This window comes from Zonotrichia albicollis, chromosome 21 (assembly GCF_047830755.1).
Source record: "Zonotrichia albicollis isolate bZonAlb1 chromosome 21, bZonAlb1.hap1, whole genome shotgun sequence".
Taxonomy (NCBI): domain Eukaryota; kingdom Metazoa; phylum Chordata; class Aves; order Passeriformes; family Passerellidae; genus Zonotrichia; species Zonotrichia albicollis.
In genome coordinates, this window is record NC_133839.1 from 2,389,150 (window position 1) to 2,415,521 (window position 26,372).

The 26,372-nt window shown below is 49.9% G+C and overlaps 1 protein-coding gene across 3 annotated transcripts; it reads left to right on the forward strand.

Moving 5' to 3' along the window:
• Positions 1 to 92: 92 nt before the first annotated feature.
• FKBP15 (FKBP prolyl isomerase family member 15) lies at positions 93 to 25,191 on the forward strand. 3 transcript variants are annotated; one of them, XM_074556138.1, is made up of 31 exons: positions 93 to 252; positions 1,429 to 1,538; positions 1,805 to 1,880; positions 2,386 to 2,455; positions 3,886 to 3,960; positions 5,010 to 5,108; positions 5,493 to 5,642; positions 6,340 to 6,408; positions 7,303 to 7,446; positions 7,871 to 8,016; positions 9,006 to 9,054; positions 9,716 to 9,835; positions 10,052 to 10,145; positions 10,820 to 10,923; positions 11,553 to 11,646; positions 12,318 to 12,427; positions 12,958 to 13,068; positions 13,673 to 13,767; positions 14,323 to 14,425; positions 16,117 to 16,149; positions 17,632 to 17,803; positions 18,589 to 18,725; positions 19,259 to 19,414; positions 19,803 to 19,955; positions 20,249 to 20,341; positions 20,736 to 20,846; positions 21,645 to 21,752; positions 21,936 to 22,639; positions 23,045 to 23,144; positions 23,796 to 23,892; positions 24,050 to 25,191. In XM_074556138.1, the coding sequence occupies exons 1-31, from the start codon at positions 200 to 202 to the stop codon at positions 24,058 to 24,060; spliced, it is 3,747 nt and encodes a 1,248-aa protein (XP_074412239.1). In that variant the 5' UTR covers positions 93 to 199; the 3' UTR covers positions 24,061 to 25,191. The 3 variants fall into 3 exon arrangements, with proteins under 3 accessions (XP_074412239.1, XP_074412237.1, XP_074412238.1); XM_074556136.1 differs by having other exon boundaries at positions 23,796 to 25,191; XM_074556137.1 differs by lacking the exon at positions 16,117 to 16,149 and having other exon boundaries at positions 23,796 to 25,191.
• The last annotated feature ends 1,181 nt before the right edge of the window (positions 25,192 to 26,372 follow it).

Below are 26,372 nucleotides of genomic sequence, written 5' to 3' on the forward strand. Positions count from 1 at the left end.
AAGTGTCCATCAAAACTCCGCCGATTACGTGTGAAAGCCACGCCCCTCGGTGCGGTTAAGCCGCGCCTCCACACACGCTGTGTCACTGAGGCCCCGCCCCCTGTGACATCCCGCCCAGGCCCCGCCCCGCCCGTGCCGGTGCCGCCGGCCGTAAAGCGCCGCCGCCGCCCGCCCGTCCCCGCCCTGGCGCTCGCTGGTCATGTTCGCGGCGGCCGAGGAGGACGACGCCGATTTCCTGTCCCCGGCCAGCGGGTGAGCGCCGGGGGCGCGGCGGGACCCCATCCCCGCCAGCGGGGGGGCGCGGTGGCCAGGGCAGGCCGCGGGGCCGTGGCCCCGGTGAAGGCCCACGGCCGTGAGGGCGGGCAGGCCGCCCTCTGTGCAGCCGGGCCGGGGCTGCCCTCCTGTCACCGGGGGAGCCGCCGGCGCTGTGTCCCGCTGCGGGAGCGCCGTACGGGCAGCCCGGGACGGCTCCGGCTGCCGGCGGGGCTCGGAGCGCTCCCCGGTGTGCCCTGGGCGGGCTCTGGGGGCTGAGACCTCGCTGGGCTCGGGGACCCTCCCGCAGGGGGAGGCGGAGCCGCTCCGGGGTCCCGGGGCAGAGCGCTCGGTGTTCGCAGTTTAACGAGGAGCGGTGGGCAGTGCTGGCGGTGCCGCTCCGGGGCCGTGCCCGGCGCTGGCTCCTCCCGGGATCCCCCCGGGCCGGGGCTGCGTGCGGCACATCCCGGGTTTGTGTCGCTGACTTGTTCCCGCTCCAAGAGCTCCAGTTCCTCTCCCCGCCCCCTTCCAGGAGCTTCTCTTACAAACTAATCCTCTCTATAGGAAGTTTAGTTATTTTTTTTGTAAGGCATTCACTGGTAGTGGTCTCATTTTTTGGTTTTTTATTCCCTTGCCCCGTGATATCAGCAATAGATTGACCGGAACTGGCCTTGAAGCAGTGAAATTGCAAACAACGTGTCCTGACGGAACCTCCAGCATTAAACCCTCTGCCCTTCGCTGGGAGAGCTTTTGCCATTTTAAAATTTAATGGGAGAATCTGTTTCCTGGACATTTAAAAACAAAAAACTCCAGGAGCTGAATGGTGGTTTCTCTGTCACTTATTGTTTTAGCCATTGTAAGAATCAGCTATTTTATGTCAAGCTAGTTCTAGTCATTGCTTCAAGTAACTTCTTTTTTTTTTTTAGTATACTTTCAGTTCTTACACCTTCAGTTGATTTTTGAGGAAATGAAACACAATTTTACCACTTTCCCAGCCTCTTCATATACAAGTTCTGCCTATTCAAAATTAAATGGTTAATTAGCCTAAAGCAACTTAACCTGCAGCCCCAAAGTGATGGTAAACACTTTGTATCTGATCAAACTTCTAGTTAAGGGTGTGCATTATGTATAATGCCCATGTTAAATAAGGTTAAATGGTTCTGTTTCCCTTTCTAGAGCCAGATTAGCCTCTCTCTTTGGCCTGGATCAAACAGTCTCAAGCCAGGGAAATGATTTCTTCCAGTTCACTGCACCAAAGCAGCCCAAGAAGGGTCAGACAGCAGCTGGTGAGTAACTGGGCATGAGCATGGGGAACACACTCAGCAGCACTTGTGTGTGTGTGGGGAGAACCCTTGTGAGGAGCAGCAGAGCAAACAATTCCCTGAGCTTTCCTTGGGATGCCTTCCTCCTGCACCTGGGTGATTTGGAGCTCAGGTCTTGGTTTCTCTGCAATTCCCACTGGGGTTGTTTCTCCTGGTGGGCAGGAGCGTGCTGTGCTGCTGTCCCCAGCCCGTGCTGTGCTCTGAGAGCTGTCCCTGCTCTGTCCCCACAGGGCAGCCCCAGAAGGCCCCGGCAGCCTCGGGAGCCCCCTCGGTGCTGGCGGCCACGGCCGTGCTCGCCTATCGATAGTAAGTGACTGCTGCTGCAGCCTGTGCCTGCTCCCAGAGGGGAGTAATCCTGCACAAATGGGAGGAGACACTGGTTTCCAGCCCTATCTGCATGGTGGGAATGCTGCAAGGCACTGAAGTTGCTGCTCAAGAGCAGTTTCAGTTGCTGTGCTGCAGTTCTGAGGTAAAGAGCAAGCTCTGGGTCTGGCTGTGCCTGGGAGCTGTGTCCTGGCTGCTGGGCTGGGATCCTGCTCTGTCAGATGCCTGTGGTTCATGCACTGGAGAATTGAGGCCTGAGCAGAGTGAGAGCACTAAAACTGTTTGATGGGGAAACGTTTCTGCCCTGGATCTGTGAGAGGAGTTTTCAGCTCACTCCACGATGTGTGCTCTTGCCTGTGGGCAAGCAGGAATGGCTCTAAGCTAAGCAAGGCTGCCTGACATTTTATACCTGGGAAAAGGGATCTGAACTGTAAAGAATTCTGATTTAGGGGCAGTTGTGCAGCTGAATGTCTCCCTTATCTTCCAGTACAAATGGGCAGTACTTGAAGCAAGGCAAGTATGGAGCAGCTGTAGTGGGGAACCACACCACCAAAGAGGTGAGAGACACTTCCTTCCCTAGCCCTGCCCTGCTGAGGGCTCACTGCTGTCAGATGGTGTTTTGGTGAGCTCTCCAGGTGTTCTGCTTTTGGTGTTGTTCTCCTGCTGCCTTTCTGCTTCCTGGGATTTCCTGGGGCTCAGCCATCCACCATGGTGACATCTTTTCTGCAGTCTGAGAGTTTGTAAAATCTCTTACAACTCGTGCCTGAAATAGTTTGCAGTGTTTCTGGATGTCATTTTGGTATTTATTTAGAATGTCTTTTACAACTGGATCACATATTTGTGCACATGGAAACAGGAATAAGGGAAAATTCTGTCCAGCAGCACAGAGATGCTTTGCTTAAGTTTTGTTCATTTGGTATCAAAAGCGTCTTTCCTTCCCAAGTGTTCCTTGAAGAACACAGAACTGAGGTGCCCAGTAACTTGGTGTGTTTGAAACCTACTTTGAAAACTCTCACCCCTCCCTGGTGTTGGTATTTGATGTTTTATATCCCCCAAGTCCTCATTCATGTCTCACTAAGTTGCTTCTTTAGCAAGAACAAAATGAATCTTAGTTTGGTAACTGAATTCCTGGGTCAGTGATGTGGGCAGTGTTGAGCTGTTGTTCTGGGGGAGCTGGGGAGCACAGGCAGTGCAGGAGGAAGCTGAAGCAGCTTTCCTCAGGCTGCCTGTGTGATCCCACATCCAGCTGGGAGCAGTCACTGGGTCACTCCCACTTCACCCCTGAGCTGTGTCCAGTGCAGGTGCACAAAGGGAAACACATTTCCATAATAATTATGTTAAGTAGAGCCAAATATGTCAATAAATCTCGTATCTGTGTTGTTTAGTACTTGGGAAAACTCCTTCCAACTCAGTGTGTTGTGTCAATAGGTTGATGCAAAGATAAAAGATTTCACAAACAAACCTTTTGAAGGAAAATGCCTTTCCCAAAAGGGTGTTCAGGGCCTGGCACAGCTGCCCAGGGCAGTGGTGGGGTCCCCATCCCTGGAGGGGTTTGAAAGCCCTGTGGATGTGGCACTGGGGAATTGGGTCAGTGGTGACCTTGGCAGGGCTGGGGGGTGATCTTGGATCATTCAGTCTCTTCCAGCCTAAATAACTCTGTGATGGTTTGATGCCATGTGTGGTGAGTTCTGTCTCTGGAAGGGTTAGTGCACCCTCTTTTTCCACTGTAACTGTGAAAAATGTGGAATTAGTTAAAGCATGTTGTTTATTGTAAAACAATGAGTTTCACTTGCTTGGTTGCTGCAGCTAAATAAACCCCTTGAGAATAAATCAGTTTTAATAAGTGGCACAAAACTGTGTGAAGTATTTTTGCTGTGATATACTTGACAAATAAATACTGAGCCTTAGGCTCTGTGTGTGACAAAGCACCTTAGAATTGAAGAGGTTTTGAGCTCCTGTTTTTGTTCTTTTTCCTTGTGGAATCCAGTACAGGATCCTCCTTTACATCAGCCAGCAGCAGCAGATCACCTCTGCAAGGATCCACCCAGGCTTTGTGCTCACGGTGAGACTCTGCCTTGGAAAAGCCTTTTTTTGATCACAAAACCCACAAGGTTGGCTCTAAAATTCTTCCTTAAGCCTTGGCTTGTGACCTTTGGGATCAAACATGTGAGTGACAGGGCAGGAGGTGGCCCAGTGTGACTGTTCCCCTCAGGTATTGCACAGGAGGCTGTGACAGCTCCCTTTGGCTGACACCTCCTCAGGAGATTTCCAAACCAAGGCTCCTGTAGGAGGTAAATTATTACCTGTGCTCACAGAGATGTTTGGGGTTTGCAGCCCTGGATAAAACCAGCAAAATTCCTTTTGCTGAGAATTTGGAGTTAAGTGTCTGAGAGAGTACAAGTGAGTAAGCAGAAGGAAATGACAGCAAGGAAATGTTTTCTCTCAGAAAATTTACACTCAGCATTTTCCTGCTGTTGAGAACAATCTGGAGATTGTGAGCTCTAAAATGGAATCTCTCAGGAAGTTGGTTTCTGCCAGTTTGACAGAAAATTGATGTGATGGTTTACTGTTCTTAGCTTGTCATCAGATGGCATCAAATTTCTTCATATGAGAGATAGAAATTTCACTCCAAAACAATGCAATTTCTGTCCCAGCTTAGACCTTGCTCTCTAGTTTTTTATAAGCACATCCTTGAAAAATTAATGGGTTTTATAGTCAGTCCTGATGACATGGGTTTAGAAGTGAGGAGGAAGTGATTTCTCCAACTGATTCTGGAAGCCTAAGTGTAATAAACTATGACATGTAAATTACTCTCACTTAAAAATTCTCAATATATATCAAAGAACCAGGCTTCAAGGGAGATTCTGAAATCCTTCACCTTCCTGTGTGAACTGCAGCATGTAGGAAACACTTAATATTTGCTCACATACTTGAGTTATAATAATTCTTCCATGAAAATGAGCACTTAAATAAAGGCTAATTTTGAATTTGGGCAGTAAACAACAGGGTTCTTCCTGCCTTATTTCAATAGCTCTTATTTTTAAGCTTGTTTTGGATGTGGGTTTTGAGTTCATTTAATGTCTAAGATAGAACTGATTTGCTCTCCCCCAGGTTCAGCCCAACAATTACAGCACGTTCTATGATGATCAGAGGCAGAACTGGTCCATCATGTTTGAGTCAGAAAAGGCAGCAGTGGATTTCAGTAAGCAGGTAACTGCTCCCCTCTGGGCCAGCCACTGCTGATGGTGCTTTACAGCAGGGGCAAATCAAGCTTTGTTTTCACTGGAGTTCAGCTCTGAGTGCATAACTGTGATGGAGACAGATCTGAGAGCAGCCTGCCCTGAGTTTTGCTCATTAAAACAGATCTCATTGAGGCTGGGAGCCTGTTGCTTCTCAGCATTCCCAAGTGCTGCATATCAATGGTTCTGTAGAGCAGAGGGTGTTCAACCAGCAGCACTCAGCACAAGGAGATTTGTGTGTTTCTGGGAGTGCATTTCTCATGTGGGCTGGATCAGCACAGCAAGGAATGCATCAGATTGATGAGTGGGACTTGTCATGAAAGGCCAGAGACACTGCCAGGCTTTCCCTCTGCAGGTGTGCATTGCCAAGTGCAACAGCTCTGCAGCCCTGGACTCAGTCCTCTGCCAGGATCTTGTCCTGGGAGAAGGGCAGGGGGTGGAAGGAGGAGACTCCCTGGAGGTTGCCTATACAGGATGGCTGTTCCAGAACAACGGCCTTGGGCAGGTAAGGACACCCCTGCCACCTCCCCCTGCTGGGGGGCACAGTCCTGGCAGGAGCCTGCTCATCCACCATAGTACTGGGGTTGATGTTGAAGTGTACTCTGGGCATTTGGGGCACTGTAAGTGGACTTGTCTCTATTGCCTATAGAATATCAAGGGATTCTGGCATATTACAAAAAATATTCCTCACTGAAAGTGTGAAAGTGTTGTTGAGCACTGGCACAGGCTGCCCAGGGCAGCAGTGGAGTCACATCCCTGGAAATGTTCAAAATCCATCTGCATGTGGTGCTTGAGACAGGGTGTGGTGGTGAACAGGGCAGTGCTGGGGGAATGGTTGGCCTTGGTAATCTTAGAGGGCTTTTCCAACCTTAATGTTTCTTTTATTCTGTTATGTTCAGATTTAAATGCTTTAAAACTTCTGTGGGCACTCTCAAACATGAATATTTAATGCTGTGCTTTGCTTGACCCAGCCCTGTCCTAAAGCAAGTCTGAGTCTCCAGTTATCATTCATTTCATGAAATTGGGCTTCAGGAAATGGACTAAAGCTCTCTCTTATGGCTGGGAATTAATTTTGGTAGCAGTGGGATGGGAAATAGCATTTAGCCAGAGATTCTAGGAGTTTATGGAATGTGTAAAGCAGCATTCAGAACCTTGAAGCAGTTGGGAACTCCATGTGTTTTGTGTTCTTGTTCAACTCTCAGGTGTTTGACTCTAATGTTAACAAAGACAAGCTGCTGCGGCTGAAGCTGGGCTCCGGAAAGGTCATCAAGGTACAACTTCTGGCACTTTCATCACAAGAATTCAAGTCTCAGAGCTTTGAATTACTGCAGATCTTGTTCAGGATTCATACTTGCTGTTTCTGCTTCATTTATTGGCAAACACTCTGTGACAGTGACTCATTTAAGCTTTGCACAATAGAGCCCAGTCTCCTTTTCAACAGTGTTAGACAGGGGTTGTTCTCTTTAGTGAAAAGGAAACTTCTGTTTTCAGGAGTTGGAGTTTTATTGCCTTTGTTTTTCCTAGAAGTCATTTCATCCACTCCCTTGTTCTTGGGGAACCCTATTTCTAAAGGAAACAATTTTTCTTCCAGGTGTTGTGATACTCCCTTATGTTATCCCATAAAATCAGGGTTTGAGTCAGAGATGCTTTTGTTCAGGTCACTTCCATGACCTGAGTAATTCATGTATGACCTGTATAATTCAAATATGACCTGTTACAAGTTAGCTTTTATTGAAGTTGTGTTATTTGTCTACTTTGTTTTATCCTGTTCTTACTAATTTTGCCTGGCTGTTTGAGCCATCCCATTCAGTGCTGGCATCCCTTGGGCAGCTTGCATTGCTCTGACCTCATGTCCCTCATTACAGCTATATTCTTTGGTTGCCTTGTAAATCTAACCAGAGCAATTCAGATCTCTTTGGAGTCCAATTCTTCCCCAGAATTCTGAGTGAGTTTGCCACTGTGTGGTGGAGCTGCATCTTTATTCTTAAGTTAACACTGGGATTTACAACTGGCTCTCAGGATTTGTGGCAAGACAAAGGTTTAGTGCTGCCCATTGAAAATAAACAGGATTTTGCAAGAATCTCTATATATTTTGGAACCTGTGGGGTAAATAATGTCACTGATTTAAATGTTGCTCTCTCTTCTGTTGCCTGTGCCCACCAAAGGGCTGGGAAGAAGGAATGCTGGGCATGAAGAAAGGAGGGAGAAGGTTCCTCATCATTCCCCCAGCCTGGGCCTACGGGGCTCAGGGCGTGGCTGCTCGAGTGCCCCCAGACTCCACTCTGGTGTTTGAGGTGGAGCTCAGGAGGGTGAGTGTCCCCTGCCACGTGTTTGGTTTCCATCTGGTTTGTGTCTGCAAGGGGGCAACCTGCTGGTGGTGTGGGAACTCCAGCTCAGAAGCTGTTAGAAACCTCAGCAAGATGTGTATCTTTCATTCAAACAAACCAACCCAAAACAGAGCCCTAAACCCAGAAAATCCCTCAAGGCTGTTTGTCTGTTGTAACTGTCTTGGGATCTTTTAGCTGTCTTATTTGTGAGTCACTTGGGAAAACAGAATATTGTGGGAGGAATGAGAGGATGTAAAGACTCAGCTTCTCCAGCTCTGAATCAATTGGCTGCTTTTCCTTGAAGTGCAGGAGCTCCACAGGCAGTGGCATCACAAATAAATTGATGGCAATTCTTACAGGAACCCAGAAAAAAAAAATCTTTTTTTTTTCCTTCATGCTTTTTAAGGTGAAGCTGGCAAAGGAGGGCTCTGGTTCAGATGGGCTGAGTGTCAGTTCCAGGGATTCCCCTGCACCTTCTCCAGTTCCCAGCTCAGATGGCTTCTCCTCAGACTCTGCTTTAGTGCCTCCCTCCACCATCCCTCCAAAGCCTGGGTAAGAGGCAGCACGGCCTGGACAGCTCTCTGTGTTAATGCTGGTGATGCCCCCCAGCACTGATAGATCATTTGGCAAATGTGGGCTCCCTGTGCCAGCTCAGTGCCCTCCATGTGGCAGAGCAGTGCTTGCTAACAGGACTTGCTGGAATTTTCTCCCTGAGTGCTGACTTCCAGATTAAAGCAGTTGGAATGGGCTGCAGTGAGGGAAATCATTCCAGCATTCCTGAGATCCAGTGGGATTGAGCTGTGTGGGTGCTGCTCTAGCAGCTGTCTCACCTCAGCTGGCATCCTTGGCATCAGTTTGGACCTTCTCAGTCTCCACAACTCCCTGAGAAGAGGGTATAGCCAGGTGGGGTTGGGTTCTTTTCCCAGGTAATTTACTGGGGAGAGGAAATCACCTCTTAAGTTACTCCAGGAGAGGTTTATGGTGGATATTAGGAAAACCTCCACTGATAGAATGGTCAGGCATTGGCACAGGTTGCCCAGGGTGGAGTTACCATCCCTGGAGGTGTTCAAAGAATGCAAATGTGGCACTTGGGGATGGGCTTTAGTGCTGAACATGCTGGGGCTGGGTTAGTGGTTGGTGACTCAACCTTAGATGTATTTTCCAACCTTAATAATTCTATGTTCTGTTCCTGAAATTAAAGGGGTCAGTCACCCTTTTTAGGGAGCCCAAGTAAGTGCTGCTCTTGTTGCCAGAAGTAGTTTATTGGACTTGGTTAAAATTATTTATACCAGAACATGGTTGTTAAAGCAATCAGCAAAATTATCTTTCTATAATCAGCTGTTCCAATGGGCCACAGTGGTGTCCTGAGCTTATCTACAGATAACACTGCCAAGAGTGTTCCAGAAGTGTGGGCTGAAGGAAATGCTCATGATGGGGGAAAGCAGCTTTCCTAGGGAGAGGTGTATTTCACAGTGTTTATAAATGCAGAGTGTTGGCTCCTGAGTTGCTCCTGGCTGACTCCACTCCCGTTGGCTTTGCAGGGAGCCAGCTGTCCGGGCCAAGTCCAACTCCATCAGTGAGCAGCTTGCAGTAAGTGCTGCCTCCTCCTGCCTTGAAGCCTGAGTAGAGAAGTTCATTTTCACTTAAAGCATTGGGTACTGCTGAAGATAAAGTGAGCATCATGCAAGACACTGGAATGTTCTCCTTACAGCAGCTTAGGGCCTTGATTTTGCAGGAATTAATGGTTGGACTCCATGACCTTAAAGGTCTTTTCCAGCCTTTCTGATTCTGTGATTACCAGAACCTGAGGACCCCCAGCCCCAATTCCTACTCTTAAATGAAAGTGACTTTGACCATGTGGATGCTCACAAGGCTGGTTGTCTTTGAGATAAATGGATAAATTTAAAATAGGTAACAAAGGAATTGGGACATTTGGGATAAATTTATAAAACTGCATGAGAGGACTTGGTGCCTCCAGGCAGAAAAAGCTGCTGAGCAGCTTCCTGAGCTCCCACATTTTCTTGTTGGTGCTTTGTGCAGGGATAGATTTTCCTCTGTAGTGCCAGCACTGTCATCCCAGAAAGAGGATGTATAAAACAAGCCAGATTAACAATCCTGGTGCTTGAAGGATAGATTTTCACAGAGTCATTGAAAAATTGAGTCAAAATTCAGTCTGAGATTTGGAAGTGTTTGTAAATACCCCAAAAGCCTGGGCTGAGACAAAGGGAGAGTAACTAAATGTTTCTTGTAGAACCCAGATGTGGCAAAGGCAAAGCTGATTTCTCGGATGGCCAAAATGGGACAGCCCATGCTGCCTTTCCTTGCTGGGACAGCAGGGAGCCAGCTGGACTCCAGTGACTCAGAAATAGAGGTACCAGCCACAGCAGGGTGACTTTTTCACTGCTTTTCCTACACTGGGGGTTGCCTAAAGTGGGATCTGTAGCAGTGGCTCTGCCCTTGTCCAGGGAAATGTGCTCTGGTTCTGGCACAGAAAGGTTACACTTCAGTTCCTGGGGTAGCACCTTGTCTCAAGTGACCTTGGGCCTTGTTCTTTGGTGTTTCTTGTAACGTGCAGAAATGTTTTTAGGATCCCAATACTCTGAGAGGGACAACTCAGCCAGTGGCTTCAACCAGAGCCTCCCAGCCAGCTCAGGCAGTGCTGCCCACAGTGTCCACACAAGGTAACGTGCTGGGGAGCTGCTGCACTCCCCTTCCACCCCAGGGGGGCTGGGGGAACACAGGATTCCTTCCAGGAGCTGAAATATCAGCTGGAAGCTTCTGATAAGGCTGATCCATGAGCCACTAATCCATGGAGCATAAAACAGCCCTTGGAGTGTTTCTTCATTGTGGTCCTGTGCTTGAGGAAGAGCCTGAGCTGTCCTGTCACTGGGCACTGAGATTGGCCATGGGATTGTAAATGGAATGTTAGAAATCCTGTCCCAGTGAACAGTCCTTCTGGGAATGATGGAAATCCAAGTGAAGGAAGGGCAGCATGGGGCTGGGTGTGCCTTCCCATGATGGAATGGACACATCAGCTGCTGGTCAGCTGAGCAGCCCTCAGTCAGTCTGAGCCACATCTCGTGTCAGTGAACTTCACAGCTATCTCTGTTTGGATGAAAAGAGGTTGTTTAAGTGGAGCCACAAGTGGGATTTCTGTGAAAGTTACTCTTTTCTTGACCCATTATCATTTGCTTGACTGGATTTAATTTTCACAAGGTTGCAGACAGGCTTTTGTTAAACTCTTGTCTATTCAGTGGTTTGGTTGTTTGGTGGGTTTTTTTGCCATTTCACACTGTGTGAATTCAATTATTCTGAGCTGCTTTGTAGCATGCTGACTTTATTTCTTCCCTTTCAGTACCTCAAGCATCTGGTGCTGCACCTTCAGTATCTTCTGCTGCTTTAATTCCTGCAACGATCCAGCCCCATTCAGCTCTGCCTGCAGGAGCACAAGGCTTTCAGGTACTAAAAATGAAATCAAGGAGAATATTGGCACTTCTGTCCTTTCTCCTGAGTCTTCTCCATTTCTGGGAGCAAGGACTTTAAAATAAGGGTGAGAATTCCAGGCTGTTTCCTGTGACTCTTTGACTTTCTCAGGTTTTCATCATATGCCTCTTAAAATTTATTCAAAAAGGGCTAATTTTCTGATTATGATGAGTTCTTAAACTGAGCATGAACAGGCTTTGTAAATACCTGGTTTTGTAGTGGATACAAATAAAACTTTCAAGTTCCTCAGCAGTGAGCAGTAAAGTTGCACTCAGGTTGTGCTGTGCTTTTTGAGCTCTTTTCAGGAAATAACCTTGTGTTCAAATTAACATCAGAGGGAGCTGTTCACATGCTGGTCTGACTCTCACAAATGCAGGATGACAGTTTTGCTGAAATTTGAGTGAAGGTGGGAGCTAACTAACCCTGAAAAGAAGTGTTATTTTCCTTTCACAATGACTCCTGTGTATTTTGACTTTCACGCTCCTTAATTCTTGGATTTTTTTCTTTCCAAACATCATCCTTGCTCTTGGGCTTCAAAAAATATGAAAGTGTGAGGACATGGGGAAACAGCAAAACATTCTAACCTATTGAACTTGTCCTGCCAGGCATATCCAGGAGTGGCATTTGCTTACCCCCAAACTGCTGCATCTGCCTCTCAGCTGCAGCCTGTGGGTCAGATGTATCCTGCTCCTTACCAAGGTATGTTTTAAAGGGCCTCTCAGAGGGCTGCAGCTCCTGCATAAACAGCTGGTGATGATGATTTATGGCTGTGGTACCACTCTGCTGTTTCACAAATAGTTATTTTTTAATATCAAATAGGGGCAAGCACTTCCCAATAAACACTCATCTCTTTCTTGCCTTGAAGAGCTTTGTGCAGTGTGAAAGGGGCTGGAATTTGTGTCTTCCTCAGGCTGGGTATTACTAAAGGAATTTGGTAGATGGTGCTTCCAGTTGTAATTAAAACTACCAGCCAGGGAGAGAATTGAACTGGAAAAGGCAAAACCTAAGAAGGACCAAATGCATTTAAAGAACCATTGTCATCCCAGCTGGTGAAGTCTTGAGTGAACTGAGCCTTTCTTGGAGCCTGTTTTTGCAGAAGCTGCCCTTCACTGCTGTGGTTTGATTGTCCCTCTGCTGCTCTGGTGTCTGGGGGCTTTGCTGTTGAGCTGAGCTGTCACATGGCTCAAGAATTTCCTGTACTCAAACCTGCCTGAGTTTATTTGGGAAATACCTACATTATTCATTTTCCAGATACCATGTCCTTTTCATTTCTGGGCTTTGCTGGTGGCAGGCTTCATGCTACCCAGCTTTTGCTGTGTCCCTGCAGGTATTTCCCCTTGTCACTATAAATTCTCTCCTTTCCTTTCAAGCTCCTGGAGATGTCACTTCCTTTTTGATGACAGAAGCTCGGCAGCACAACACTGAAATCCGACTGGCTGTGAGCAAAGTCGTGGATAAAATGGATCACCTGGCTGCCCAGGTATGGATAAAATGGATCAGATTGATAAAATGGATCAGATGGGTGCCCAGGTATGGGTAAAAGGGATCAGATTGGTAAAATGGATCACCTGGCTGCCCAGGGATGGGTAAAATAGATCAGATGGGTAAAATGGATCACCTGGCTGCCCAGGTATGGGTAAAATGGATCACTTGGCTGCCCAGGACATTTCTGCTCTCCAGGTGTGCTGAGAGCAGTTGACCCTATTGAAATGCCTGCATACAATAAAGGAGTAAAATTCCAATATTATCACACCTTCAAGTGGCAGCAGTTCAGCTGCTGTGTAAAAACAAAGCTTAGGCTTGGGGAAAAGTGTTGTCTTAATGTCTTGAACATCATGTGGTGCATAGCCTGGGGGATTCCCTGCCCTCTGGGAGGTGTCACACTTGATTCAGTGCCTGTTCCCTACAGCTGAGCAGCAGGAACAGTGAAATGCCTCTTTGCACGTGTCTGACTCTCACCTGCACCCATAAATTCATTTCAAATGGCTTAAGAATGGTTTCTCCCTACAGGTGGAGGAGCTGAAGAAGCAAAGCAGTGCCAACAGCTCCCTGCTGCCTGGCATCTCCTCTGTCACCATGGAGGCCTCCATGATCATGAGCAACATCCAGCGCATCATCCAGGTGGGCACGGGCAGCTGCTGTCACTGCCATCAGCACCTGGGGCTCTCACTGTCCCTAAGGAGAGCAAATGTCCAGCCTCCCATGGCTTCTGCTGTTGTGTGGTCAGAATGAGGATGAGACTTAGAATGATTTCCATCCCTCTTTCCCCTTTCAAAAAGCTCCTCTCAGCATTTTGGGGTTTGGGTGTTTTCTGAGTCAGAGTTGTGGGTATTTAATGGGCTTTGATTTGTTCATGTGGGACAAGTTCAGCTTCTCAAACCATTATGGATTTAGCCCCCAGCCTTCAGCTGAAGTTCACATTGTAGAAACCACCTGCTTCTGCTATTCACCATTTAATTTTATGCTTTCAAGCCTTTCTAAGCAGCAGCCTTAAAAACTTGGGGTTTGTGGGTAAAGAAGTCAACCAGACACAAGATTTTCTAGAATGTGATTTGGCAGCCCCTGTGCTGTGCCAGGATTCTGCTGACTGTGGCAGGTGCCTCCCTGGGCTGCTCCCACAGCAGGGATGAGCCTCACCACTGTCCTGCCTGTGCAAAACAAAGGCTTAGGAGCTGCTGCAAGGAAATCTGAGTGAGCTGAATATTGATGCTGAGCTGTGCTTTAGGAGAATGAGAGGCTGAAGCAGGAGATATTTGAGAAGAGCAGTCGGATTGAGGAGCAGAATGAGAAGATCAGTGAGTTGATTGAACGCAACCAGAGGTAAGGGCTGGGAGCCTCCTTGCATTCTCCATACACTTGGGTATAACTGAGGGGTGTTTGTTTGGAGACAGCCATATTCTGATATTTTGAATTTTTTTGTAATGTATTTAAAGTGTGGGATTCTTCCCACCTTCTCTGCAGGGCTTATTCCCAAAACTCTGATTTGCATACAGTAATGTGTAAATGGGGAACAAAATCCTCATGCTGTTTTTGAGCACACTTGCCCTGTTCCTGGGAGTTACTTTATTTTTGCTGGCTTTTTAGTGAGGTGAAGAAATTGTGGTGCCCTTTGTGAAGGTCAGGTGCTACCAAGTTACCAAAACTCTTGGAACATGAAACATTTTCAGAGAGGCAAAGCACTTACCCCAGCTGATAAAAGCTCTGCTGTGCCAGGCACAGCCCTCCCACCCCTCTGGGATCAGCACATCAGATTGTCTGGGACTTGTCATGAGTTCAGCACAGACCTCCTGTGCTTTGGGATGTCTCCTGTTCTGTGGGAGCCCTTGGCTCCTGGCCCTGTGGTTGCAGCAATCCCACAGAGTCTCCTGTTCACAGGTATGTGGAGCAGAGTAACCTGCTGATGGAGCAGAGGAACCACTCCCTGCAGACCACAAACGAGAGCACCCAGGCAAGAGTGTTGCATGCAGAGCAGGAGAAGGTAACAGTGCCATGAACAAAGCCAGGGTTCTGCATTAAAACAAGCTGAGGCCTTGTTAGTCAAGGCAGTTTTCTTAGAAGGCAGCTGCAGTTCTGAACTTTGTTTTGAGAAAAAAAAAATTGATGTTTTGATGGCTTTCATGACCAAAGCATCACAGAGATGTAACCATTTTATGCTGTCATAACTTTAATGTTGTTATTTTGTAGGAGAGTGTCTGATTTATTGTTAACTGTGTAGACATGTGGCCAGTGTGTTGTGGAATTGTGTATCACAGGGCTTTTGAGTTGGAAATACTTCAGTTATTTAGTTGCACTGATAGTTGCAGAAGGGTTTTATTCCTTTTATATAACACATAGAGTGAATATGGATACAAGAAAAAATGTATTTCCTGCTGGAGTTTCGTCACTGCATTTTTGTGATTTTTTTTTTTTTAATGCTAATCAGAAGCTGTTTGTTTCTCCCAGTAACACTCTGTGCTTTTATGACAGGAGCTGTTGGGAAGTAGCTTTTAAAGCAGTGAAATGCATTTCTGCATGGCTGCATACCCTGAACCGTCCCTGCAGGCCAGCCTGGCCCAGGAGTGCTGCTCTGGCCCTGCCATTGCATGGTGCCTGCTCTGCTTTCTCAAGCACTGCCTTCTTAAATTGCACCAAGTCCAGTCTTGCTCTGTGCTCTGCTGCTGAGCTGGCTCTCTCCAGCTCAAATGTGAGGTGACAAATCCTGAAATGTGAGGTGACAAATGCTTCCTCTGTGTGAGAACCACAGCTTGGTGCACCTAAAGCTGAGCAGAACTGCAGCTTTCCAAAGGATGGTGAAGAGCAGGGAAGGGCTGATAGTGCTGAGAGCAGGCAGGGAAGGGGCTGCTTTTCCACCCCAGACCCACAATATGTAGGGGTGTCAGAGATTCTAGCCTGAAATAAATCAGACTGAAATAATAAATTGAATTCCCTCCTCAGTGAGGACAGCATCCTGCTGGTACAATGAAACTTGGGGAGGAGTCATCTTTTGGAAGTACAAGATCCTCAGGAGTCTTTTGGGCCTCATCTTCAGCAGGACCCCCCTGGCTGAGCAGTCAGTGCCCAGGGATGGTGTTCCATGGACAGGCTTCAGGCCAGGAAAGCCCTGCCTTGCACTGGGAGATTCCCTCTTGTTCTGTGGGAGTACTGACTGTAAATATGAAGGCTGGTATTCCTTCCTTTCCCTTTGTCTAACCCAGCTTGCCCTGGGCCTGCAGTCCCTGAATCCCCAGTTAAGAGGATTGGTTGGAAGCTGTTTGCCCATTGTTTACACACAGGTTTACTCACCATTTGTTTGGTTGTACCCATTGTCACTGAGGTGTTGGTTGCTCACTGCTTTAGGTTGTGGGTCTTTAGCCCAGGCAGAGCAAGTCACAGCTTTAGGTGAGGGTTTGTGACCCATAAGTAATTCCCCACCTCTGCAGTGCAGGTCTGCTCCCAGCTCTGCAGTGTGACATACCCTAAGGATACCTTTAGTGTCTCTCTTTTTACATCAGGCTTCACTCCCTTTTCCTGTCTAAGCTTTTACAGTCCTTGGAGTAATTTAAAGGCTTCTCTGGCATGCCTTAGGCTCCTGTTATATGAAGCATTTTGCTTTTCTGCTGATGAATGCCTCTGCCTTTCCAGCTGTGTTCTTAACCCTTCCTGTTTCCTGTTGCTGCTTTCTCTTCCCAGCACATGCTGCCAGTGGATCGGGGCTGGGACCAGGTGAGGCAGAGTCTGCTGACTGTGTAGCTGCTACATGGGTGTGCCCTGGGCAGTGCCAGCCCAGCTTCCTCTTGAGCTGGAAACCGATTGGCATGGAAAGAATTGTCTCAGAGCTTGAATGATCCCTCACTAGAAAAGGGCTTTAGAGCTGGCAGGGTCTCCCCACTGGCCCCCTCTTTCTTGGGGAGCCCTTTGCAAGAGTTCTCTCACATTGCTGCCTGTTCCCTCCCCATGGAGAGCAGGATCACTGGCAGACAGGCCCAGGCCACCCAGGACTCCTGAACGCTGGAGCTGAGCTGTGGACATGAAGCATCCTCTGTAGAAACTTCTGTCTAGTAACACTTGCTGCCACAGGATCTCCTCATTTTGTTTTCTTTATTTGCCATTAAAGACAGGGGCCAGGGTTAAAATAACCTTCAGGTGTCCTGAGCTGTGCCATGGGGTTTGGTTTAGCCAGGAGTCAGTGTAGCAGGGGGACGTTTATGGAAGCACAGGAGGAAAGCAGATCTGGTTTTGGCCACTCTCTGAAATGCTGCCTCCTCTGTAAAATGAGTGCTGTGGTATCCCAGCCCTCCAGGTCAGCACATCCTCATCATCACCATTGCTGGAACAATTTGCTCACAGTTCTTCTGTGCCAGAAGGTGTTGGTCCTCATGTGGAGGGAATTCTCTGAGGGGAATAAAGCAGAGAGAAAATCCAGTTCTCCTGACCTTACCTGTTTCAAGAATATGAAAAATCTGTTGGGAATCTCAAAATGGGCAGAGGTGTGGAAGCTGTTTAGGGATCCCCTGTGCAAATTCTGTCTTTGCAGAGCACCCTCTGAGGTTTGTGTGTCACTCAGCAGGATTGGGAATGGGACTTTGTGTCTGTCTCGATGCCTTGAGCCCCTGCTAACATTGTTTACAAGTTGTCTAACAAGCTGTGCTGGTGCCTGCTTTTGGGTGAATCACTGACTCTCAGCAATCCTAAACCTAAACATGGCCCCAAATGACTGAGAGCTGTGCTGGGAAATGCCAGCCTTGCCCATGGGCAGCCAGGGTGACCTCGTGCTGTGTGCTCTGCTCTCCTGGCTGGCACCAGCCTGTGTTTAAGTGGCTCTTCAGTGATTTGTAAGCTTATGGAAGACAATTAGATGTTGGAACCCAAGCTTTTTACTCAAATAGATGTTTTCATAGCCTGAAAACAGAGCAGAGCCACCAGGCACTGGTACCAGGCTTAAACCTATTTAACCTTTTCAGAAAAACTCACTGGGTTGAGCTGATGTGGTGGTGAGGTTGTTGGTGGCCTTGTGCAGCTTTCTAGTCAGTCTGGACAAAACTGACATGGCAGAAGAGTCAGTGTTGCCTCCTCACTCTGGAGATGTCCTTGATAAAGCATCCAACCCTTTCCCAGCTCTTCCTGAGAGAACAATTCTGCTGCTTCTTCACACACCCCTTTTCTTTCCCCCTTCCATTTTCCAAAATGCTCCATTTTGTGCTCCAGGCCAAAGTTGCAGAGGAGCTGGCAGCTGCCACAGCCCAGGTTTCCCAGCTGCAGCTGGAGCTCACTGCCCACCAGAAGAAGGAGATGGACCTGAGGAAGCAGCTCTCCTGTGCTGTGCAGGATGCAGAGAGACAGGAGGCACAGCTCAACAAGCTGCAGGCACAGGTGGCAGGTGAGAGCTCCTTCATGGCTCTTTTCTTTGATAAGTTGTTTTTTTTTCCTGTCTTCTGGGGTATATTCCTGCTTTCCCTAGGATCAGGCACAGGGGATGGAAGAAGGATATGGATGCACTGAAATATCTGAGGGGTTTGCATCCTTGTCACCACTGAAGGCAAAGTGGGATGACTCAACAAACAAAATCATCCTGTTGTAGGGATGCCTTTTGTAGAACAACCTCTTGGCTTTTCTATCCAACATCCTGTAGAGCAGCCAGAGATGCTCCAGTGGATGGAAAGCTGAGATAAACCTGAGGTGTTCATTCATTCCTCTGTGCTGGGCACTGCTGTGGCCCCACCCTGAACCCTGGGGTCACTTCTGGACCCCACATGATGAGAAGGACCTTGAGGGGCTGGAGCCCCAGGAGAGGCTGGGCAGGGGCTCAGCCTGGAGCAAAGGAGGCTCAGGGGGCCCTTGTGGCTCTGCACAGCTCCTGCCAGGAGGGCACAGCTGGGAGGGTCAGGTTCTGCTCCCAGGGAACAGGGACAGGAGCAGAGGGAACAGCTCAGGCTGGGCCAGTGGGAATTTAGGTTGGATCTTGGGAAAATGTCTTCACAGAAATGGTTGCAAAGCACTGGAACAGGCTGCTCTTGATAAATCCCAGTCCCCACTGCAGGCACGAGTGGGGTTGTTGACTGCACTGTGCTGGAGTCTCTGTTCCTCCCCATCAGCCCCCAGAATGTGCTCCCCTGCAGTGGGGTTTGCACCCAAGCTCACAGGGAGATGGGGCTTTGTTTGCAGAGCTGCAGGAATCCTCCCAGGACACCCAGAGCAGGTTCAAGGCTGAGAAGCAGAGCCGCAAACAGCTGGATATGAAAATTGCAGCACTGGAGGAAGAGCTGACAGACCTGAGGGTGGAAAAGGAGACTCTGGAAAGGGTATGTCCTGTGCCAGCAACACAGTTTCAGTTTTACTGAAGGTTAACCCAAAACCCAAAGCTTCTTGCTTTTAAATATGGAAATTAAGTAAATCTTAACTCATCTGCAGGCTGGTAGAGCCTTTGTGCTTATGTTAATTCATTTTTTAAAAATTATTTTTATTGATTACTATTTTATTAGTAATTATTATTTATTTAAACTGAATAATTTACTTATTATTTACTTATTGATTATTGTTTTGCTATTTTTATTATTTTTGATTTATTTACTTATTGTTTATTATTATTTACTTATTGTTTATTGTTTATTTTATTAGTCATTATTATTTATTTAATTTTTATTTAATTTTTAAAATTTATTATTTATTTATTTAATGTCTTACCCACTAATGTGTCAACCTTCCTTACCTCTGAGATAGCCTCAGCTTGATTTCAAGTGATGAAATTCCCTGTCCAAAGAACCTCCTTCTGCCTGAGGGAGACAAGCTGCTTTGGTGCAGTCTGGCCTATTGTGTGTCATGTTCTGTGCTGCAGAATCTTGCAGAGAGGAAGAAGAAATCTCTGTCAGAGCGAGCTCAGGCAGAGGAGGAGATGGAGGAGATTCGCAGGTCGTACCAGCAGGAGCTGGACAAGCTCAGGCAGCTCCTGAAAAAGGCCCGGACCTCGACTGACCAGGCAGCAGCAGAGCAGGTGGGGACCCAGGGAGCTGCTCCAGGTCTGGAGGCCCTGGGGGAGCCCCCAGCAGGCAATAATGTGAAAGTGCTCAGCTAGGGGAAGAATGAAAGCATTACCTGCTTGAATTCTTGGGTTAGTGTCAAACTGGGGAGAGGCACCAAATTGAGATTGTAGTAGAGAGAAGAAAATGGGACTTGTGAGGAGTGAAAGGTTGTTTAGAATTGTGCCAAGAGGTCTGAGATCTGAGCCAGCCTGGGGGGTTGTGGCTGGAGCTGAAGTGGGAGGTGTGGGTGTGAGCTGGTGGCTGCACTGTCTGTGGGTGTCCAGCCCTGGCTCTCACCTCCTGTGCAAACACAGATCTGTGTGTGTGTGTGTTCCTGATGGTCTCTTGTGCCTTGGGCAGCTGTCAGTGATCCAGGCAGAGCTGGAGTCCCAGTGTGAGGCCAAGTGGGAGCGTGCCCTGGACTCAGCCAAGGAGCAGCACGCCCGGCAGTGCCAGGAGCTGTGTGAGCAGAGGGACTCCCTGCAGCACCAGCTGGCCCAGCTGGAAGAGAAGGTAAAGAGCTGATCTTCATTGCTGTAATGGGCACTAAACACCAGCAGCTGGAACCAGCAGTCTTCTCCCACCTAACTGGGGCTTGGCTTTAACTCCCTGCCTGTTGTGGAGCTTGATCTTGGCCATGTGCAGGTGTTGGGTTGGGTTTATTATGGAGGAGGGAGAGCCAAGGTGCTGATAGTGCTGAACTGCAGCAACAGCTACAACTTCCACTTCCTTGCACTGTCCTGAGTGGCTGCTTGGAGTGGGTGGCACTGCCAGGGGCTGGACCTGCTCTGCTTCTTGTGTTTCAGCTCACAGTTCTCAAACACTCGAAAAAAGCAGAGGAGCAAAAATTGTCTGAGGCTCAGCAACGTTTGGAGGAGCTGGAGCCTATCCAAGAGAAGGTAAAGGAATAACACTGCAGCTGGATGGGAACTGGAGTGCGGGGAACATCAACCTCAGGCTAGTCCAGAATAATGAGGATGGGAGTTCCAGAATTTGGTGGGGAAGGAATAATTTTGAATAAGAACAGGCCCAGCCTTTATCTCACTGAGATCTCAGTGATGCTGCACCCACCTATTCTTGGTGGCATTTGAGGAGCTGATGACACAACTGTGACTCTCCAGGGCTGGCTTGGCTGTCCTTATTTTGGTGCTGTTGCTTTCAGCCAAATCTTTTGTGCCATGCTTAAAACCCCTCTCAGAGTCAGTGCCCCACTGCAGCCCTTGCAGGTGAGCCTGGGTGGGGCTGTGCTGTGGGGGCAGCTCTGAGGGGGCCTCTCTCCCTCTCCCCTGGCAGTTCTCAGCCCTGCAGGCAGACATGGGGGCACTGAGGGCTCGCTACGAGGAACGGCTCCGAGAGCTGCACCAGCATCAGGATGGATCTTCCCCTGCAGACTACACTGAGCAAGTGAGCTGGACCCTCCAGACTTCTCCTTCCTCAGCAAATGCATTTACCTTGCATTATTTCTCTTTGAACTGACATAAGAAGGAAAAAGTTCATTTTCTCCATAGAGCACTGTGCTTGTAGTAACAGTCCACAGAGGAAGAAGGGATGGGATCTTATCCTAGAGTCATGGGCACACAGAATGGTTTGGGTTGGAAGAGACCTTAATGCTCATCAATTCCATCCCCTGCCATGGCAGGGACACCTCCCACTGTCCCAGTTCCTCCCAGCCCTGCCCAGCCTGGCCTTGGGCACTGCCAGGGATCCAGGGGCAGCCACAGCTGCTCTGGGCACCCTGTGCCAGGGCCTGCCCACCCTCACAGGGAACAATTCCCAATTCCCAATATCCCATCCAGCCCTGCCCTCTGGCAGTGGGAGCCATTCCCTGAGTCCTGTCCCTCCATCCCTTGTAAACAGCCTTACTCCATCTTTCTGCAGCCCACTTTGTTGCCTAGCTTATATTTCTTATTAAAACTCTACATTTGAGGTTTAGATTTAAAAACTAAAATAAGAAAGAAGTGCCAGTCTGCCTTGGCTTTGTGCAGCCTGCCTCAGTTTGGGGGGATAACTTTGGGTCACATAGAGTGGTCTGAGTTAAGGTGGCCTGATGTGGTGAGGAACTCTGGTTTGGAAAGTTGATTATTTGAAAAATTACCTGTGTGTGTTTGGGTTTATTGTTCCTTCCCTTGGAGAAGTGCCTGGTGTTGAGTGCTTCCCATGCTAATGAATTGTATCTCTGTTTCCTGACATGCTGTTTTGCAGGTAAAGAAGATCATGAATGGTGTATTTCAGTCTCTTCGGGGAGAATTTGAGCTGGATGAGATGTACAGTGGCAGGACAGTCCTGGGGGTGGTCATGAACACTATCAAGGTATGGCAGTGGTGGAGGAGAGAGAGCCTTGGGCTGAAACCTCCAACCTGTGCTGTGAGACTGAAATAAGTGAAGGAGGATTTGTTGTGGGTGGCAGAGCAGCCTGGTAGGAGGAGGTGATTCAGGGATCTGGGATGGTTTGTATTTAGGGTGTAATTGTGTTCTCTCTGCTCCCTTTTCCAGACTGTGACACTGCAGCTGCTCAGCAGGCAGCAGGAGAAAGCAGAGCATGGCAGTGAAAATGAGGAATGTGGCACAGGAGCAGGGAGACAGGAGGGATCCCCTGGAGCAAGGACTGAGCACAGAGAGGCCCTGCAGCACAGCCCAGCCCAGAGCCCTGCAGCCCCAGCTGACCCTGGGGGAGTGACCAGAGGCTCCCTGCAGCCAGGCCAGGCTGCTCCTCACCCTGCTGGGCCCAGAGCTCCTGAGGAGACACTCAGCAGTGGGGTGACAGAGGAAGAGGAGGTTCAGGAGCATCTGCCTCCCACAGCTGGTTCCAGCCTGGATGCTGAGAAGGAGCCTGTGCTTGCAGGACAGCCTGTTCCTGGGCTGGAGCAGGGGCTGGACAGTGTTCCCATCAGGAGGGCTGGCCCAGAACGGGATCCCTCTGCTGTGCCTTCTGTTGCAGGAGCCAAGCCAGGAGAGGGGGATGAGGCAGCACCTCCAGCATCTCCAGCTGTGGAGCAGAAGGCAGAGGAGGCTGGGGGAGGTTTAGAACCTCCTCCCTTTAATGGAGAGGAGGAGAATGGCACAGACCCATGGGATGGAGCTGACTCTGAGCTGGAACCTGCCTCAGTGTCCAGCAGAGCAGAGCCAGGCTCAGCTGTACTGGGAAAAGCTGCAGGATCTCAGGAACTGGGCTCCAATCCCAGGCACACAAATTCCAGGTGAGGGGGGTGCTGGGTGCCAGGGTCAGCTGGGGCTGGGACAGCAGCTGGCCCAGGTGTGTCCCTGCTGCAGGACAGCACAGGCTGGGGCTGCAGCCCCCTCATGGGGCTGGCACTGGGTGGCACCAGCCAGGAGCTGGCACAGACCAGGCTGCCCTGGGCACATTGCACTGGGAGCAGCCCCAGAGCAGCCTCCTGTCTGCTGGAGGCAGTGGAGAGCATTGCCAGGGGGGTGTGCAGTGACCCTGGTGCCTGCCAGGGCCCAGAGTTGCCCTGCACTGCTGAGCAGTACCTGCCACAAACGCTTCCCTCAGTGCCAAAGCTTTGCCATCTCTCAGCAACAGAACTTGTACAAGCAAATGCCATCCCCTGAGAGCCAGCTGCTCATTCTTGATCTCCTTGCAGCCTCTTTGAGGATGACAACTTTGAAACAGCATCTCCTGAACCACTGGAGCGTGAGGTTCCCAAGGAGGAGGAGGAAGAGGAGGATATTGATATGGTGGTGGTATGTGTTTGGGTGTTTGCTCTGATCTGTAACATCCTCCCTGTGGCAGTGGGGGCCTGGCTGAGCCCAGGGCTCCCCATCCATTCCCTGTGTAAATCAGGAGTATCTGGGGGAATCAGTAAATCAGGAGTATCTGGGGTGGGTGACTGAGCTGGGAGGGGCTGGCTTGGCTGAGGCAGTGGTGACAGACTCTGCTGGCATGAAATCAGTGGGACTTGCCAGGTTAATTGAAGGCTTTTAGTGTTTGGCCCCTCTCCAGTCCTTTTTAGCCTGGAATCATTGAACCACAGAATCCTCAAGGTTGCAAAAGATCTTTAAGATCATCAAGTCCAGCCATCCATGTGGCACCATTCACCATTGAACCATGTCCTCGAGTGCCACATCAACCCACTTTTTGAGCACTGCCAGGGCTGGTGACTCCACACTGCCCTGAGCACCCTGTGCCAATGCTTTACATTCCTTCCCATCAAGAATTTTTTCCTGCTATCTAATCTAAACCTAATCTGAACAGCAAACCATCACATGAGAAATAAAAACTTGGGTAATGAGGCTCCTTAGAGCTGGCAGAGATTGCAGAGCAGTTTGTGTGGTGATAAGGAAATGCCAGGCAGCTGCTGGGGCTGAGCAGTTTCCCTCTGGTGTGCCTTGCAGAGCATGAAGGGGCGTCCCCCTCCCCTGCCGCTCTTCGGTGATGATGATGAAGATGACCTGGCAGCAGGGGGCTCCTCTGCCACTCGTGGCTGTGCAGGTGACCTGGCAGCAGGGGGCTCTTCCTCCACCAGTGCGTGCTCAGACGTGTCACGCTGAGCTGCCCAACACTCTGGGCTTGGGCTGAGTGCAGGAGCCACCCCCTGTCCCCCTCCCCTGAGCCCTGGATTCATTACTCTCAAACCTTTTGCAAATAGGAACTTGGTGAAGAGCTTCAGCAGAGCGACTCTGGCAGGAGCCTGCAGTGGCAACACCCTGTTAAAAAATCAGACTAAAATCTCCTTCCCCAGTGATGAAGTCTTTGGATGTTTCTCAGTCCCCAGGTGGCTCCCAGGGACTCTGCACCCTCTCCCCACTGTGTCTGAGCCATGTGCCACTGGAGGTTCCCCCAGGAATCCCAGCCAGGTGTTTCTGTGAGCCCCTGGGGGCTGAGGTGGTTCAGGGGGGCTGTGGCACAGGAGCTGTGATGGTCCAAGGAGCCCAGTCCTGCTGTGTGTCAGACACAGCTCAGCTCCTGCTTTTGCTGGCTGTGTTTCCCTGTGGGAGCAGCCCCCAGCTCTGGCTGTGCTGTGTGGTTGTGCTTGGGCAGTCCTTCCCCACAGCCCAGCCCCTCTCCCGTGCCTTTGGCTGTGCTGCTGTTCAAGTGTGGCCCTCCCAGCACCAGTGACACTGTACAGAGGGGCTGGGCTGGCCAGGCTGGGGTCTCCCTGCACTCTGAGGGGACCAGGAGGGGAAAGGAGTGAGGACAGAGCTGGGCAAACAGCCTGGGGCTCTCACAGCACTTTGATTCTCCATTCATGGGCACTAACACAACTTCATCCCAGAAGTCTTTAAAATAAACCCCTGCATAAAATCAAAGGACTTAAACTAATTCTACTAATTCTATGGTTTTGTTTCTACACCTGCCTTTACAGTCTCTGACTGGAATCAGATCTCTGTCCCCCTAAAGGTGATTTCTTGGGAGGAAAACACCCAAAAGAACACTGGCTGTTGCTGCTGGGGTGTGGCAGGTCCCTGTGCCCCATCCTCAGTACCACAAATTGCCAAATGCAGCTGAAATTGGGGCAGAGACCAAAGCCTGTGACAGGGTGACCTGAGCTGGGCCTTCCTGGGCATCACTCAGTGCTCAATGTGAGGGTGTTTGGAACTGGATTTTGGGGGTGCTTGTGCTGCTCTGAGTGTCAGTGCCCCTCGTGTGGCCTCTGGACCCATCCATGCAGGGTCCCAGGGGTGATCATTGCTCATAAAAACAACTTCCACTTCTCATTCCCCATTACAGATAGACACCCTGAGGGATTTGCATTTCACTTCTTGGAAAATAAAGTGCAATTAAACCTGATTTTTTTGCTTGCAGTGGATTTACTTTAGTCTGGCTTCATCTATCACCTGAAAACTGACGTTGCTCTGACTTAAGGTTGGAGTAATTTTATATAGAAGCTGTTCTTCTCTATTCTTCTTGTTGAAGCCCTCTCCTGGGAAAGGAGAGACGGTCCCTTTGTGTTGTGGCTCCTTGGGCTCTCACACTGGATTGGGTTGGGGTGAGAAGCTGGAGCACAAAGAACTTTGATGGTCACAGAGGGCATTTGCATGATTCTCCTCACATTTTAGGGGAGGGGATCTTGGGCATCTCCAGGGCTTTGCAGAGCCCAGTCCCTGCTGAGCTGCTCTGGGGCTGCAGAAGGGTTCAGCTCCACTGTGCCTGGGAGCTCTGAGCAGGGATTGGGGTGCGAGAGTTGGCATTGAAACTTGTTCCCCCCCCACCCCATTGGGGCCCAGCAGGTACCACACCCCCTTCCCCACCCCGGCCTGGACTCGGGATCGAAATTAACCCTGTTTATGCCTGTGTGAGCACCTGCCTGGGGTGCAGGGAAGTGCAGGGGGCAGCTCTGGGTTCCCAGGGGCAGAGCAGCCCCGGGCAGGGAGGGACGTGCCAGGGCCCAGGAGGACGATGCTGCCTCAGGGGCTGTGCTGGGGCTGACCCTGATCCCGGGGGCTGAGTTCCGGCCAGAGGTGGCTGAACCGCGGAGAACTTTGCTGAGGACGTGCCCAGAACTTTGCTGGGGGCCGGGAAGGAGAGGAACCCCTGCTCCATCCTGATGCTCAGCCCCTGCCCTGCCTGCCGAGGCTCAAGGACTCACAGAGAAGCTGCGGACGCGGCGCTGGACCGATGGCTGGCTTTAATGTCTGGTGTGTCTGAGGGGCCGAGCCCGTCCCCGGCTGCCTCCTCGTTCTGCGGGCACCGCTCCGGGCTCTCTCCTGCCGGCAAAGGCCCTGGAGGGGCCTTGGAACAGCTTCGGCCCCGGGCAGCGCTACGGGACCCTCCCGCCCCTCAGCCCGCCGGGCCCCGCGGCCCCACACGCCGCCTCCCGCCGAGCGGGCCCGGGGCCTTCGGGACGGAGCGAGAGCACGGCCGGGCCCCGGGGCAGGAAAGCGCTGTAATAAGTTAATTTTTAAAGAGTCTGATGGCCGGGGGCTCTCGTGCGGGACAGCCGAGCGTCCTGCGGGCCCCAGGGCTGGATC